Source organism: Scophthalmus maximus, chromosome 17 (genome assembly GCF_022379125.1).
Source record: "Scophthalmus maximus strain ysfricsl-2021 chromosome 17, ASM2237912v1, whole genome shotgun sequence".
Classification (NCBI taxonomy): Eukaryota; Metazoa; Chordata; class Actinopteri; order Pleuronectiformes; family Scophthalmidae; genus Scophthalmus; species Scophthalmus maximus.
Window position 1 is genome coordinate 48,282 of NC_061531.1, and position 14,359 is coordinate 62,640.

At 40.1% G+C, this 14,359-nt stretch overlaps 1 protein-coding gene across 1 annotated transcript; it reads right to left on the reverse strand.

Annotated features, from left to right (window-relative positions):
- Positions 1 to 558: 558 nt before the first annotated feature.
- gps1 (G protein pathway suppressor 1) lies at positions 559 to 13,752 on the reverse strand. The gene is made up of 14 exons (XM_035615669.2): positions 13,597 to 13,752; positions 11,019 to 11,111; positions 10,083 to 10,264; positions 8,356 to 8,520; positions 6,807 to 6,942; positions 6,462 to 6,539; positions 6,264 to 6,324; positions 4,861 to 4,946; positions 3,222 to 3,316; positions 3,015 to 3,120; positions 2,542 to 2,622; positions 2,200 to 2,337; positions 1,980 to 2,114; positions 559 to 968 (listed from the first exon to the last, which is right to left on the reverse strand). The coding sequence occupies exons 1-14, from the start codon at positions 13,693 to 13,695 to the stop codon at positions 894 to 896; spliced, it is 1,530 nt and encodes a 509-aa protein (XP_035471562.1). The 5' UTR covers positions 13,696 to 13,752; the 3' UTR covers positions 559 to 893.
- Between the last annotated feature and the right edge of the window lie 607 nt (positions 13,753 to 14,359).

Sequence of the window (14,359 nt, forward strand, 5' to 3'; positions counted from 1 at the left end):
TACAATGTGGTTCTTCTTGACTCTCAGCCTCAGGTGACTTAGCAGCTCAAGTCACACCTTCCAAAATTCGCCCTGCAATATTCTCAATGAAGGTCCAGGACTTATACATACAGTATTCATACAGTATATGAATTGACAGTTTTTCAGATGATCAGAAAGCCTGTATCTGCAATCTCAAATCATGTAAGTAAGATAAGGCACCTTTTAAATGTAGGCCACTGATTTGACGCCAAGTTACTTTGATATAATTATGCCCTGTGGAAAAACTGAACTTTTAGTAAAGAATGAAATGACTTGAGCTGCCGAAAACTACCTGTACTGAGCTCTGAACTGGATCAGGTTTTTAAACCCAAACTACATAAACAGTTTGAGGAGTGAGGAATACACAGCAACAGGGCTTAAAAAACCATGAATAAACCCAGCTTCAAGTTTACACTGCAGAGCAACAGTACTTACCATACAAATAATGGATACAATAGTGGTATCCTTCAAACCGTTAACTTCCAGCTATCGGTCAAACTGAAAATGGCACTAACATATAAAAACGACCAGGGAGTATATGTTCGGTAGGCGTTTTTATTTTAAAACCTTGTTTGTGTTGATGAGGTCTCCACAGTGTGTGTCCTACAAGCCAACTTACAGCATAAGTGCTGCGCTTTAATCAAAAAACATTTTCATTTTGTCCAAACCTCCACAACATGAGACTAACAAAAGGTTTCATTCCCTGGATCGTCTTACAGGGACAACAGATCATCTGAGAACATTAGAGTCTTTACATTGTGTTGCTTCCGTCTTCAGCTGAGATACTATAGGTTTTGTGATGGGTGTTGGTGTATGGGTGATTCCCCTCTTTGTCAGCAGTCGGCATGCCGACGATGAACAGGACTTCCTCCTCACATGTTGGTGCTCATCCTAGTCTGGCTGTTGGCTGGTGTCAGTTCACCCTGGCTGCCCTCTCTGGGTGGAGACTGAAGAGGGGAAAAGATTTGTGAGGCACTCTCACACGTGTTTTCACAAGTATCAGTGCTGTGTCACACCGTTCAAAGCTGCTACACTTATCGTCTGTAATCATCAATACAATTGTTAAATTGACTGGTATTAATATTTTGGTATTATAACAATTTACAAATGAAACCATGTGGAGAGGACTGAGACGACATCCAGACTGATATGTTTAAGTTTTAAAACACATCACTGCTGCTTCATGTACGCCTAGCGTCCAAAGTATAACAGAGTTTTCTACCCTGAAAATGGAGACTTTTGGAAACTGCTGGTTTTAGTTTGAAAAGTGTGAGTTTGTGATTAAGGCTGGACGGACAGAAACTGAAACTGAGTTGTCAAATTATGAGGACTAATGTTCCAGCCTATGAAAACATAATATATAACAAAGCAAGTCTTCTTTCTGTGAAGGAGCGTAGTCAGGTCTGAGACCATAACGCTGATTATTTTGCATTATGGCAACATATGGTATTAACAAAAAGTTAGTATAGGACAGAAGCGAGCACAGATTCTGACCACTCTTTTAAATCTTTTTCTCTTGTCATGGCCCTGGTCTAGGACAGCACAAATATGACCCATAGTCGTCACATTCTGATGTCCCTTAAAGACTGAGTGCTGTTGGATTCTGCATTTCAATGTGTACAGTAAAAACATTAATCTATGGAGGGAACGGTCAATGCTATTGATTGGTACACTAGCTAATATGTGTCACCTCCCTGAGCACAGAGAGAGGGCCCCCTTCAGTAGGTGAATGTGAAAACAAACTGCACATACAGCACACGATTCTGCACAGTTAAGCTCAAACGTCAAAGTCAAGTTACAATTAGCGAAATACACCTTTGACTGCAGGGCAGACTTTACTGAATTCCCCTTGAATACAGATGGAAATGAAAATTAGAATTTAAATAATTTAGTATTGCACTTAATTGTTAATGGTAATACCATTTCACTTTTTATCCAGTGAATTAACTTTTTTTTACCTTGACGTGGATCTGGTTGCGCAGTACAGCAGCTCGGAGGATCATGGCTTTGGCTCTTCTCTGGAACTCTTTGCCCATGTGGAGTGACTTCTCAAATGTGGTGCTCCTCTGGTCCACGTCCCTCGCATACAGAATCTACCAATATGTAAGAGCAAGGGTTTGTAGTGAGACAAAGTGAAGTGACTCATTTCAACATTTGCCATATGTGTGGGTTCTTCACCTTGCTGTGGGAGTCAATCCGTGCGTTGATGAGCCCCTCCAGTATGAGCTGGGTCAGCTCGTCCTCCAGAGCTGCTACTGTGGTGTTGAAGGCCTGAGCCATCTTAGTCATGTCTGCTGACACGTACGGGCTGAAATACTGAGAAAACACGAAAAAACACAAACACACACACGTCTGTCTGCTATTAAACAGTTGTGACTTATTCTTCAATACCTACTTTATCAGAAAAATAATCAGACAAAGACAAAGTCCAAAAATAAGTGTGGATACGATTAACGTTCTCATGTACTAAAGTGACCTGTTTCATAGAGAGAAAGGCAGTGTACACAGTGTCTGTCTCACCTGGATGAGGGCTCTGTTCCTGATCTGGCTGTAGAGGGTCTTGACATGCGGGGCCAGGTACATGTCCAGAAGGAGGTTATCCTGGAAAAATGCCCATAGTTACTTATCTTAATACATGCAAGTCCAAAATAATTACATAATACACTGACATGTAATGTGCTCACTCGACTGCCATCTGTCATAACTTTACTGTGTGTTGTCATTGTAATGGAAAAATGTATGCAGTTGAATCAGTAAGACGGAGACCGTAGATGTCTTAAGCAGAAGTAGTTATTACAGGAGCTAAATATTGAGGAAATTTGTGCTCCATAGTTCCTTAGACTATGATGCTTAGGGACAGCCTTCAGCTAACCATAAATTGTCCAGGCCTGCCAAGGTTAAGAGGACCTTGCACAGTGCACTAAGTACAGTCTGTCACACAGGAGAGGAGACAATTTCCATGAAAGTCGTAACACATTTCTTTCGGCTCCAACCTTCATTTCATCCAGTAGCTTGAGACAAGACGCGTACTTGGACTCATAGAACTTGAAGATGATGTCACGGATTTGAGGTTCCAACTCTAGAAATAACTTAAAGGAGCTGAGGACAGGAAAAAAAAAAAGATTATGAATAAAGATTTCTATTCATGACATGCACCCACATATTTTTAAGTTGCAATTAACTAAACTACTAGCTCTTACCTGCTGGAGATGACGTTACGCTGGAGCTCCTGTCTGTCAAATGTGGCCAAAGCACACAAACCCCCATATACAGCTACATTACTGGGTGACAGAAGCTGAAGGGTGCGCGCACACACACACACACGCACGCACACACACACACACACACACGCGCACACACGTACACGCACGCACGCACGCACGCACGCACGCACGCACGCACGCACGCACGCACGCACGCACGCACGCACGCACGCACGCACGCACGCACGCACGCACGCACACACACACACACACACACACACACACACACACACACACACACACACACACACACACACACACACACACACACACACACACACACACACACACACACACACACACACACACACACACACACACACACACACACACACACACACACACACACACGTTCAAAGGCTGTATATCAGCATGAACATTGTTATGTAAAGCTCCACAATGCAATAATACCAGGTGACATTACTTAACTAAAAATGCAGACAAACACAACAGTACATCCAAGTGGAAACCGATCATCACCCATTGGTTTGTGAACTGCCATTTTAAAGCCTCAAGTTTGGCAGTTTGGCCAGCGCCATCTTGTTTTGTTTTTTTTAACCAGACATAACCGCAATTGGAGGAGCGACTAGCGACCTGCACCCATTGGAGGGTTCTAGATTACAATGATGCTGTATCTATGCCCCAATGTATATGGTGCTACATCATCTATTTTACTCAAAATGAAACCACAATTTACAAAATGAATATCATGCTGGATTGAAGAAGACTTGAAACTAAAGATTGAACCATAAACTCCTCAGGAAAATGTTTACTGACGTTATAAATGTAGTGAGAATTAGAGTAATTTCGTCATAGTCATAGTCTTCTTTTTTTCAACCAGTCGCCCTCTGCTTTTCATTCCAGAGAATACAGGCTTCAGTCACTGCCACTTTGGATTCATCATCTGGACACAGAGTCTACGTCAATTTTCCTAAGAGTACTTCCCCCTGAACTTAATGTTGGCAGTGTCAGGAGATGTGAGGGAAACCAACTGGGGTCACAGCAGTTTCCTCAGTTAAATTAGTCTTCCCAATATGCTTTCACTCATACATTTCCAGTACAATACAAACTTCTTCTTGTTTCAAAAATATAATAATTTACAGAAAAGACTATCGAAAAGACACTGGAGGGCCAATACTTCAACTTTGTGAGTTCTGGGATTACACCAACTATATCTCATTTATCCTTTGAAAGAATTTTTTTTTTTCAAGTATCTCAAAACTAGGGGTCACCACTATGGCTTTTTCAGGGCCGATACCGATTATTACTAATCTAAGAGACTGCTAACCGATATTTGAAACTGATATTTGTCTGCAGTAAAAAAGTCTCAAAATTAGAATAACACAAACTCTTAACACAAAAATTTGTTGAAATGCATTAAAGCATATGTTTAGCATTATTATGAAGTTGAACAAACAAACATGTACGGGACATTGCTAAAGTTAAGTAAATGGTTGATATTGCCGCAGATAAATGACCAGGCTGATAATCCGTCAACCCCTACTCAAAACTATACTGAAAGGACCATTCGTTATTGTCTGTACTGGAGCAACATCAGTGAAGGTCATCAACTCACCTCTGGACAGTCACAGTGGTCAAAGGACGCCTGGAGGAAGCACTTGGCAGCTGGTTTATATTTTCTGGACGCCAATTCTGCAAGGCCTGAAACACCAACAAACAGGAGAAGACTTAGATAATAAGTATCAAAACAATATCTACCACTTGATTTCCCAAAAATGATACATAATTGCTCTAAACAGACTGAGCAGCTGTTACTGGCTGCTCTCAAGAGGTATTTTCAGTGACAGTATAAATTGTGCTATACGGTCATCAGAGCTTTATCCGTTGGGACAAACATCCAACAGAATGTTTACATGCAGAATTCTGCAGATACATTTCACATGTTCACAGAAACACACCAACAAACATATGTAGAGCAGAATTAGGCAGATACCCACTGAAAATTAACATTCAAAAGAGAACGCTCAACTTTTAACCACCTGAAATCCATCCCTAGAGACACCCTCCACTCCAAAGCCATGCAAACTTAAGAGCTGAGCCCAGAAAAGAGTCCCAATGTCAGTTGGTCCTGAGGCTAATTGCCCCCTCTCAGACACAGTCTGACCAGCCTCACAACAACACTGCTCTCCAAACACCTATCGGAGTAAATCAAATCATAACACAATGTAAAGAAACCTATCTGGAACATTGGAAAGAAGAAACTAAAAGCCAAAGTACATTATTATGTTATCTGGCCCTAAAAAGAGCTTATACTTTAGCAGAATATCTCTCTACTGACAAAAAGCAGAGAGATCCTAACCAACTACAGGCTCAGTGACCACAAACTGGCCATCGAAACAGGAAGACACAAAAGATCATGTAAACCAAAAGAAAACAGGACATATGGTCACTGTTCCACAGGTGAGGTTCAACCAGAGATGCACTTTCTCCTACATTGTAAAACATTCAATGAAACAAGGAATATACATTTCAAAAAGTTGAACTCTGTGATGTCAGATTTCAAAGAGCTCAACGACGTCTCAAAACTAAAGATACTCATGGGAGAAGGAGACAGAGCAAATGTTGCTGCGCAATGTTTTAACATGCCACAAGTGCCACACAGTGAATGACCGACACAGACACACACACACACTAAATATGTGTATATATATATATATATATATGTGTTTATATATATATATATATATATGTGTATATATATGTGTGTGTGTGTGTGTGTATATATATATATATATATATATATATATATATATATATATATACATATAATGAATATAAATCAATCTTAATGTTGTGTTAATGTTCGTGTTACTGTTTGTTGTGTTCTGTCCAAATGTACGTACAATTGTATGTTTATGCTTCGGCAACATTGTTATTTAAACTTTCATGCCAGTAAAGCTCTTTGAATTGAATTGAATAAACTTCAGGTTGTACTGGGTGAGCAAAGCGCTGCCTTACCTGCAGCACACTTTAATTTGGTGAGGACTGCTTGATTCTGGCTATCTCGCTCTCCTCTTTGCTAAACAAAAACAAACAGAATTAGCATCACCCAAAGGCATTTTATCATCTCACAAACAAGGCTGGAATTAAAAGTCAAGTTTTTCTCTCAGTCAAACACATTTGGTACACACAGCATATGAAACAAAGTCTGCTCACCTCTGCTATCTCTGGCGTGGATTCTGCCTTGTTGACATAGCTCAGAACATGGGACCAGTTCTGGAGGTAAACACTAACCTGTGGGAACATAGCAGAGGATTTACTTGTTCACACCCCTTTGCTTTCTTGTCATGTTGCACGAAGCCACTGTTCCTACTCATGAACACAGATGTCAGGTTTAACTTATGAGTCACAAAAAGCTTACATATAACAGACAATGGTAAGGAATGACATGCTTGTATAGACATTCGCCAAGCGAAGCAAAACAAGCCTTAAAAAAAAAACTACTGGTTGTTACAGTAGTTACTGCAGTATGACATGAATGCAGCAGATGTCTTGCTATACCTTGATGACATTCAGACACATGTTAATGACATGCTTAGCACTGGTGCAGTAGTCTCTGGCTCGGGAATAGCACTTGAGGGCGTTACTGAGGTCACCACAGTCCAGGTAATGGTCCCCCAAGTCATCATGGCCCCTCCTTGAAAGCAAGGACAGATAGAGGGTCACTGTAAGAAAAGACTGGTAATTAGCCAGGCTCTCCAAGTTGTTTTCAATGACTGAAAAGGGATAACTATCATTAAAACTCTGGGAAACTCAGGACTACTTGTGGTTCCCAGAGTCTGTAAAAGTAGAATGGGAGGCAGAGCCTTCAGCCACCAGGCTCCTTTGATAAAGCCTATAGTTAAAGCTGCTCAGTTGTTTACTAAACCATTTCTGTATATGCTGCTATAGGCCTAGACTTCTTGAGGAACTTATATCATGAGCATCTCTCTCCCCTCCGCCCCCATGTATTTCCATTACATGCCACTAACTCTGTTTTCTCTCTCTCCTTGTGTATCTCTGACCCCAGAGCTGAAGGATCCAAACCAATCATTAGTTAGTTATTATTACTATTACTATTATTATTATTAATAACATCATTACATTTTTAAGTATCAGTATTATTTCCGTAATAATAATTATCAGTCTGGTAGAGATTAAAGATGCGGTTGTACAACTGTTCTCTCTCTCTTTTCTCCTCTCCCCCTCTTTCTGCCCACCTCTCCTCTCTCCCCCATTTTTCTCCTCACCCCAACCGGTCGAGACAGATGGCTGCACACAACTGAGTTGAGTTTTGCCAGAGATTTCTTCCTGTTAAAAGGGAGTTTTTTCTCATCCACAGTCACCAAGTGCTTGCTCATTGTGGGATTTGTTGGGTTTTCCCTGGACTATTAGTAATATTGACCTCACTATGTAGAGTGCCTTGAGAAAATGTATGTTGTGACTTGCCGCTCTATAAATTAAATATAATTGAATTGTAAAACGTTACGGTACGGATGCTACACATATTGATACTGCTCATCTATCCGGTAATTTGACATTAATCATATCAGTTCTCATCTGCTCATTCTAAGGTAAAAAAACCAATGAGCTGTAGTTCAAGGTGAATACTGGTGAAAATATAATTATTTCTGCCAATTGACCTCCCTAAATCCTACACACTGGACCTTTAAGTAAGAAGTTAATGCAGTTTTTTCATCCCTAGGGCTAAGCCAGCAAATCTATTCTTAACAACAACAGACATTCTTGCTGTATCTGTACAGCTTTTTTGATCTGGATGTAAGACCCAGGTGGAATAATAGCTACAACTTTATTTTTGTCTCAGTAAATTCTACTGTGCTCCTTTACAGTTATTGTTGCTATTCTGAACACACACAGTGGCCATGTGGTGATGAAATTATCATTTACTGTTGCTTTCCTGACCACATTTTAACCTGAACCTGTATTCCTTTAATATTCACTGACCTGATAAGCTTTTTTAATCTTCTTATTCAATAGAAAATTGTGAAAATACATTTCTTCTGTCAGAGCACATACTACACTCAAAACACTACGGATTCTTCAATCATACCTGATGCTCTCTTTGATGGAGTTTCCCTTGTAGTTCTTGAGATCTGTATCCAGCTTCTCCAGTTTGAGCAGGGCCTTTTTCCTGGTGGACTCAGCCCATGCCGAGTCCAGGGGAGGAGGAACAACCCCGCCTTCAGGCACTGTGTCCTGCACACCTTGTACTTCTCTAGATGTAAAACAATTCATATTTATTGACAGGTGAAAAAGCAATGTATTGGCCAAAATACTGTGGTGCAGTACACTGTGACTCCCCCAGTTTACACATTCACTTTTTCACATTTCCACTGCATTGACCTGGGGCTCATGGACATGGCAAAACATTTTTTATCATGATCATTTTGTCCAATTTAAATAGACTTTGTTTATATATGGACCATTTTTACATAGTGCTTTTCTAGTACTATTGAAGCGCTTTACAGGACAAATCACATTCACCTATATTCATACAAAGCTGCTGCGCTTTTTTTGTCTCATTCATAAACTGTCGGAAGTCGTCAGAGGCAATTTAGGGTTAAGTGTCTTACCCAAGGGCAACGGCATGTGGGCTAAGGAAAGCTGAGATAAAATCGCCAACCTTCGGGTTAGTGGACGACCGACTTTACCTCCTGCCACAGCCACAGCCGCCCAAAGCGGTATCATGACAGAAACTAAGCTTTGATTAACTCAGCCTAAACATTCCCTCAAGTTTCAAAGTAAAACTTCTGCTTCTTTTCAATCGTTTAATGCCGTCTCAACTTCCTGCAATTGGTCTGAAAGTACAAACTATCCAATAAAGTATTTTCACACTGCAAAGACCAAACCAAAGTTTAGTTTGATCAAGACCGAGACCAACTCTATTAGTTGGACTTATCTTGGGTCTGTTGACTGTGGTCCGAGGCACCTTTCGCACCATTTTTTGGGGTTTGGGCTAAACTGAATAGTCCATAGGTCCGGACCAAACAAGGTAGGTGTGAAAACACCCAAAAAGAGCTTTTCTTTCACATTTACATGTAATGACACAAAGTGTCAGTATATTTAATTTATACCTGCGCCTACAAGCACAAGGAGGTCAACAGAATGGAGGAAAGAATACACCAGTTCGGGAGGCTGTGGCTCAGGAAGTAGAGACGGTCGTCCACTAACCCGGCAGTTCGATCGCCACTAACCCGGCAGTTCGATCTCCACTTCCCCTAATCCACATGCCGATGTGTCTTTGGGCAAGACCGTTAACCCTAAATTGCCCATGACAGCTCTTTCTGCAGTGTATGAATGTCAATGAAGGTGACAGAAAAAGCATGGTAAAAAATAGATTTCATTAGCAAGCACAATTTCAACCAGTTTGATACTTTGAAAATACCAATGCTACTTACAAATGTGGTCAAAGCACCATCACATATTATCAATCTAAAAGTTAAATTCAATGTTTAGCCAAACAAGTCCTCAGTTACTTGCCATGTTTAATTGCAAATGAGGTTCTGCATTTGTTCCATTATAAAAAATAGGACCTGAACTTCAATTTAGTACAGTGCCGAGCAGTGAGCAGTGCTGAGATCTATGTGCAAGAGAGCAAAGTGTGGTGGAGTACGAAAGCAGTGGCACAAAAGCAAAACCTGTGACAATGAGTATGTAAATTACAGTGTTCCTTTTAGGTAAACGGACAGCTAGAAAAACATCAATGACTTAGGTAAGACCACATCTTTATAATTTTTAACATGCTAAGTTTGCACTCTTTCAAAAGCCTACAAATACCGCGTGGCCTCGGTGAGTTTGCGGTGGATCTCCTCATAAGTGTCAACGTTGAAGGTCCTCTGGACGAAGGTGAGGGCCATCTTCAGGGCTTCCACCCGGAGCTGAGGACAGTGCTCAGCAATGAACTGAAGCCTCTCAATGCGCATTAATCCACTGTAGCTGGTCGCATATTGCTCCAGGTCCTACACAAAGTGAGGGACAGGTGAGAGATCACATTAAAACAATGGCAAAACTGCTCCACTAAAATGTTCAGGTGACATGATTTGTAAGAGCATTCAGAAGCAGAGAAGGAACATCACAGCAGCAAGTGATTTATTTGTCACCCTGCTCTCTGTTCCCAGTTAGTTTGGTAGTAAGGTATCTTTGAGACAAGACTCTAAACAATTACAGTAGAGCCTGACTGATACATTAGTAGGCTGATAATGTTGGCCAATATGAGTCTTCGGCAGAAATATCAGTATCAGCATTTATGTTTATATTTGTTATGAAAATAAATCTGTTTATTTTGTTTTATATATTTGTTTTCTTTTTAATTAAAGTTATTCATCAGAAAGTTCATGGTAAATCTGTAAAATATCAAGCCTCAATTTCTTTGACATATGGGTTTAAAAAGGTAAAAAATATATATATTTTTATATAAATCGTCCGATACATAAATATGGAATATTTTTTTAATCCCTAATATTGTAGCAGCATCTGCCCCGCAAAAGTTTTATCTGTCCAGCTCTGGTTTACAGCCTGCCGTGCTGTTATCTGGCATTGTTGGATACCAGGTATTGATTTGACACAGGTAATGCCCTTTAACAAATGGGCTTCACATCACTGGCACAAAGGCATCATGTAAATCATTGCTGTAATTAGACAAACTGTTACATCACTGCTGTACCATCATTATGGGTTAGTATAAGTGCCTATGAAAGTCTGTCAGATTAATACCAGTGTTGGGTTCTCCACTATGTAGTTGGTGTCTGGAGCATTCTGCTGGTCATCCTGGGGGTCGGCATCGATCTGCATGGGCTCCACAGACCCCTGACAGAAATACAGCAGGCACAGAGTTTAGCAGATGTCATATATGTGAGCGCTCAATAACATTAAAATAAAAGTACAACAAATAATACTGTAGTAAATTTAGTATGCATTGAGAACATGCCTACTTTCCTATTTCCAATAAGCAAATCCTTTTTCTTTGCTCTAATGCTGTAAGATGGAATGAACATTTTAGACTGTCAACCACTTAATTATTTACAACCACAACAAAGAGGACACAGCAGTCTGTTCCAGCAGCTAAGCTTTGTAAAAATTATCAGACAGAAATAAGTGATGCTGGCTTATTTGGGGCCATCACAACTTAAACAAGCAACCTTATTTCAGGTATCACAAAGCAAATTCACCTTAGCCTAGTGCTTGTCAGGTTATCTCCTAGTGCTTGTCAGGTTATCTGGGTCCACTGAGCCTAACATCGGTCATCCTGTTTAACCTGTATCATGAAGCTGGTTATCAGCTCAGTTAACTCTGGGGTTTCCTGTTGGGCTACGAGCACAACGAGGTGAAAGAGACAGAGTTGTTACCTACAAGCAATACAGTCAGCACCATGAATGAAGAGACTAATATGAGATGAGGTGGAACTGTAATATACCTGCCAATCAGTTTTGTTACAGCGATGGCAGAAAGTGACATTTATTGAGGTGAACTGTAATTCTTCTTTAGAGGCACTTGAAATAATGTAAGCATATTAAAAGAAGTTGGAGGCTTTAAATAATCACAGGAACCGAAAAACTTTTCTGAATGTGACGCAGATAAAAGTAATATGACTGTTACTGCCGAGAGGAGAGAGGAAAAGGAAAGTAGTTTATGTCTGATACTCTATCTGATTGAAATGGTGCATTTGTAATCATGGGAAATATTTCACTGTGTCCGTTATTTTGCTGATAAAAGTCAGTTTTTATTGGTATTACTCATTTAAACATCTATTGCTTTTAATTATTTATCAATCTAATCAGGTTTATTTTTCATCCATGTCTGTACTGTAAAAATGATGACTCAATTTTCCCAGAAATGCGTTTGATCAGTTGTTTGACTGTTGGCAGGTATTCGGTCTGATCCTCATAAATTAACCGGAGATATGTCCAAAGAGAGCTGAATTACCCTCTAATCTCACTCCCTGCTGTCGGCCTCAGGAGCTGTCCTCAGTATACACAACAAGTCACAGAGTCAGAAATCCCCTGCTGCTGCTCTATCTATCTATCTATCTATCTATCTATCTATCAATCAATCAGTTTGCAGTCCACTGGGGTTTGAATCAGAATATGGTAAAAAAAAATGCAATTAACTATGTTCTACCATTACAAAATAACTGTCTGCACCAAACTGCAATCCTAAAACCACTTCGAGAGCTGGTTTATATTGCTATTACTAGTAGTCAGTGTATTGGTGAAGGGCCATGTGAGAATTAGTTGTACTGGAAACGTTGTCCTTTAAATTATATACAGTATATGCCAATGTCAACTGTGTACAATAACTATGCAAAGCAGCTCCATAGTCTTGTTCTAAACAGGATGTACTGTAGTTACCAGCAAAAGTAAAAATGTCCGTGCTGAAAAGCTGAAGGGACGTTAGCAGCAGTTAGCCGCGTAAGCTTTGTGACAGGTTATCGGGCTGATGAAGTGGAGGGTGTACTATTCAGACTTGGTTACTGTCGTTAAGATAAAGCCACCTTTGCGGAGAGAAACGTGTCGCAGGAGTAATATAAATGGCAAAATATTTGGCAACAGTAGCTACTATTTGGGGCTCATATGACTGATAAGTGTTAGTAACAGGAAGTTAGCTTGGTAATACTAAATCTCGTTAACTGCAGGCTAAGATGATGAATCTTTCTCCAGTCTAGGTTGGGTTTTGCATTGGCTGAGCAATCCAAAATGTTATCTCTGTTACTGCTCACTACTAGCGTCATTTGTTGTTTTGTCGGTGTATGTCTCCGCTGCAACAACGCCGCTACCAACGCTGTTGATGTTATTATCCAATAGAGGCCTTCAACCAGTTGTTAGCCTTCACTTTAAAACTCCATTAAAATAATCTGTGCGAATGAAATGGCTTGACTTCCTGGCAGACACACACGCATCTTAAACGTTTCTAAGAAAATATAAGAGACATTCTTCAATTCGGCATAATCCAATGCTCCAAACAGGAATCAACCCAATACAAATCACATTAGCTATTCCGTTTTCTTTGAGTAAGATATAAACATGGTAGCCACGCTAAGGAAAGAGCATTCACAAAGAACGCCCAACACATTTAAAACCTGATATTTCAAGGTGAATCTTCGTAAATTATTCATATGACAAATACAACACAAGGAACAAATGATGGCGATGTCAATCTCTAACCATGCCAGTCATAGTTGCCGGAATCTTAGCCCAGCTAGCTAACTGCTAGCTAAGGTTACCCCACTGTCAACTGAACATGAGAGCAACCTTCGCTGGTAGAAGGTGACATAAACAGCAATCCTAAAACGTACCTGAAAGTTAAACACTTGGACAGGCAAAGGCATCTTATTCTGTTCTGACTTCAGCGTCTTTACCGTCACAGGGTATACACACGACGCTGAAGTTAGCATCCGATTCGCAGCTTCCGTTTCGCCAGTTAAGGGGGTAGTTAAGGGGAACTTAACTTACGATGCTGAGCGACCTGTCCTCCGTATTGTATCAGGTCCAGATAGAAAAAAACACTATAACTACACTTATCAAATATGGACAAGATGGTCACAGGGAGGCCAAAGATTCTTTAAAACATGTTTTCAGATTTGCGAAACCTTTATTCTATTTGTGAAAATGGTAAAAAAAGAAAAGAAAAAAAGGGTGATTTCGCCGCTTTTTTAACCTCAAGACCACATTAGACCAGGTCCAGATAGAAAACTATTATAGCTAGACTTGTCAAATCTTGACTAGTTGGTCACAGGGAGGCCAAAGATTCTTTAAAACATATTTTCAGATTAGTGAAACCTTTATTCTATTTGTGAAAATGCCAAAAAAGGGGGATTTTGCAGCTGTTTTCACCTCAAGGACACATGAGACCAGGTTCAGATAGAAACCACTATAACTAGACTTGTCAAATCTGGACAAGATGGTCACAGGGAGGCCAAATATTCTTTAAAACATATTTTCAGATTTGTGAAACCTTTATTCTATTTGCAAAAATGCCAAAAGGGGGTGATTTCACATCTTTTTTCAACGCTAGACCACATGAGACCAGTTCCAGATTGAAAACCACCATAACTAGAC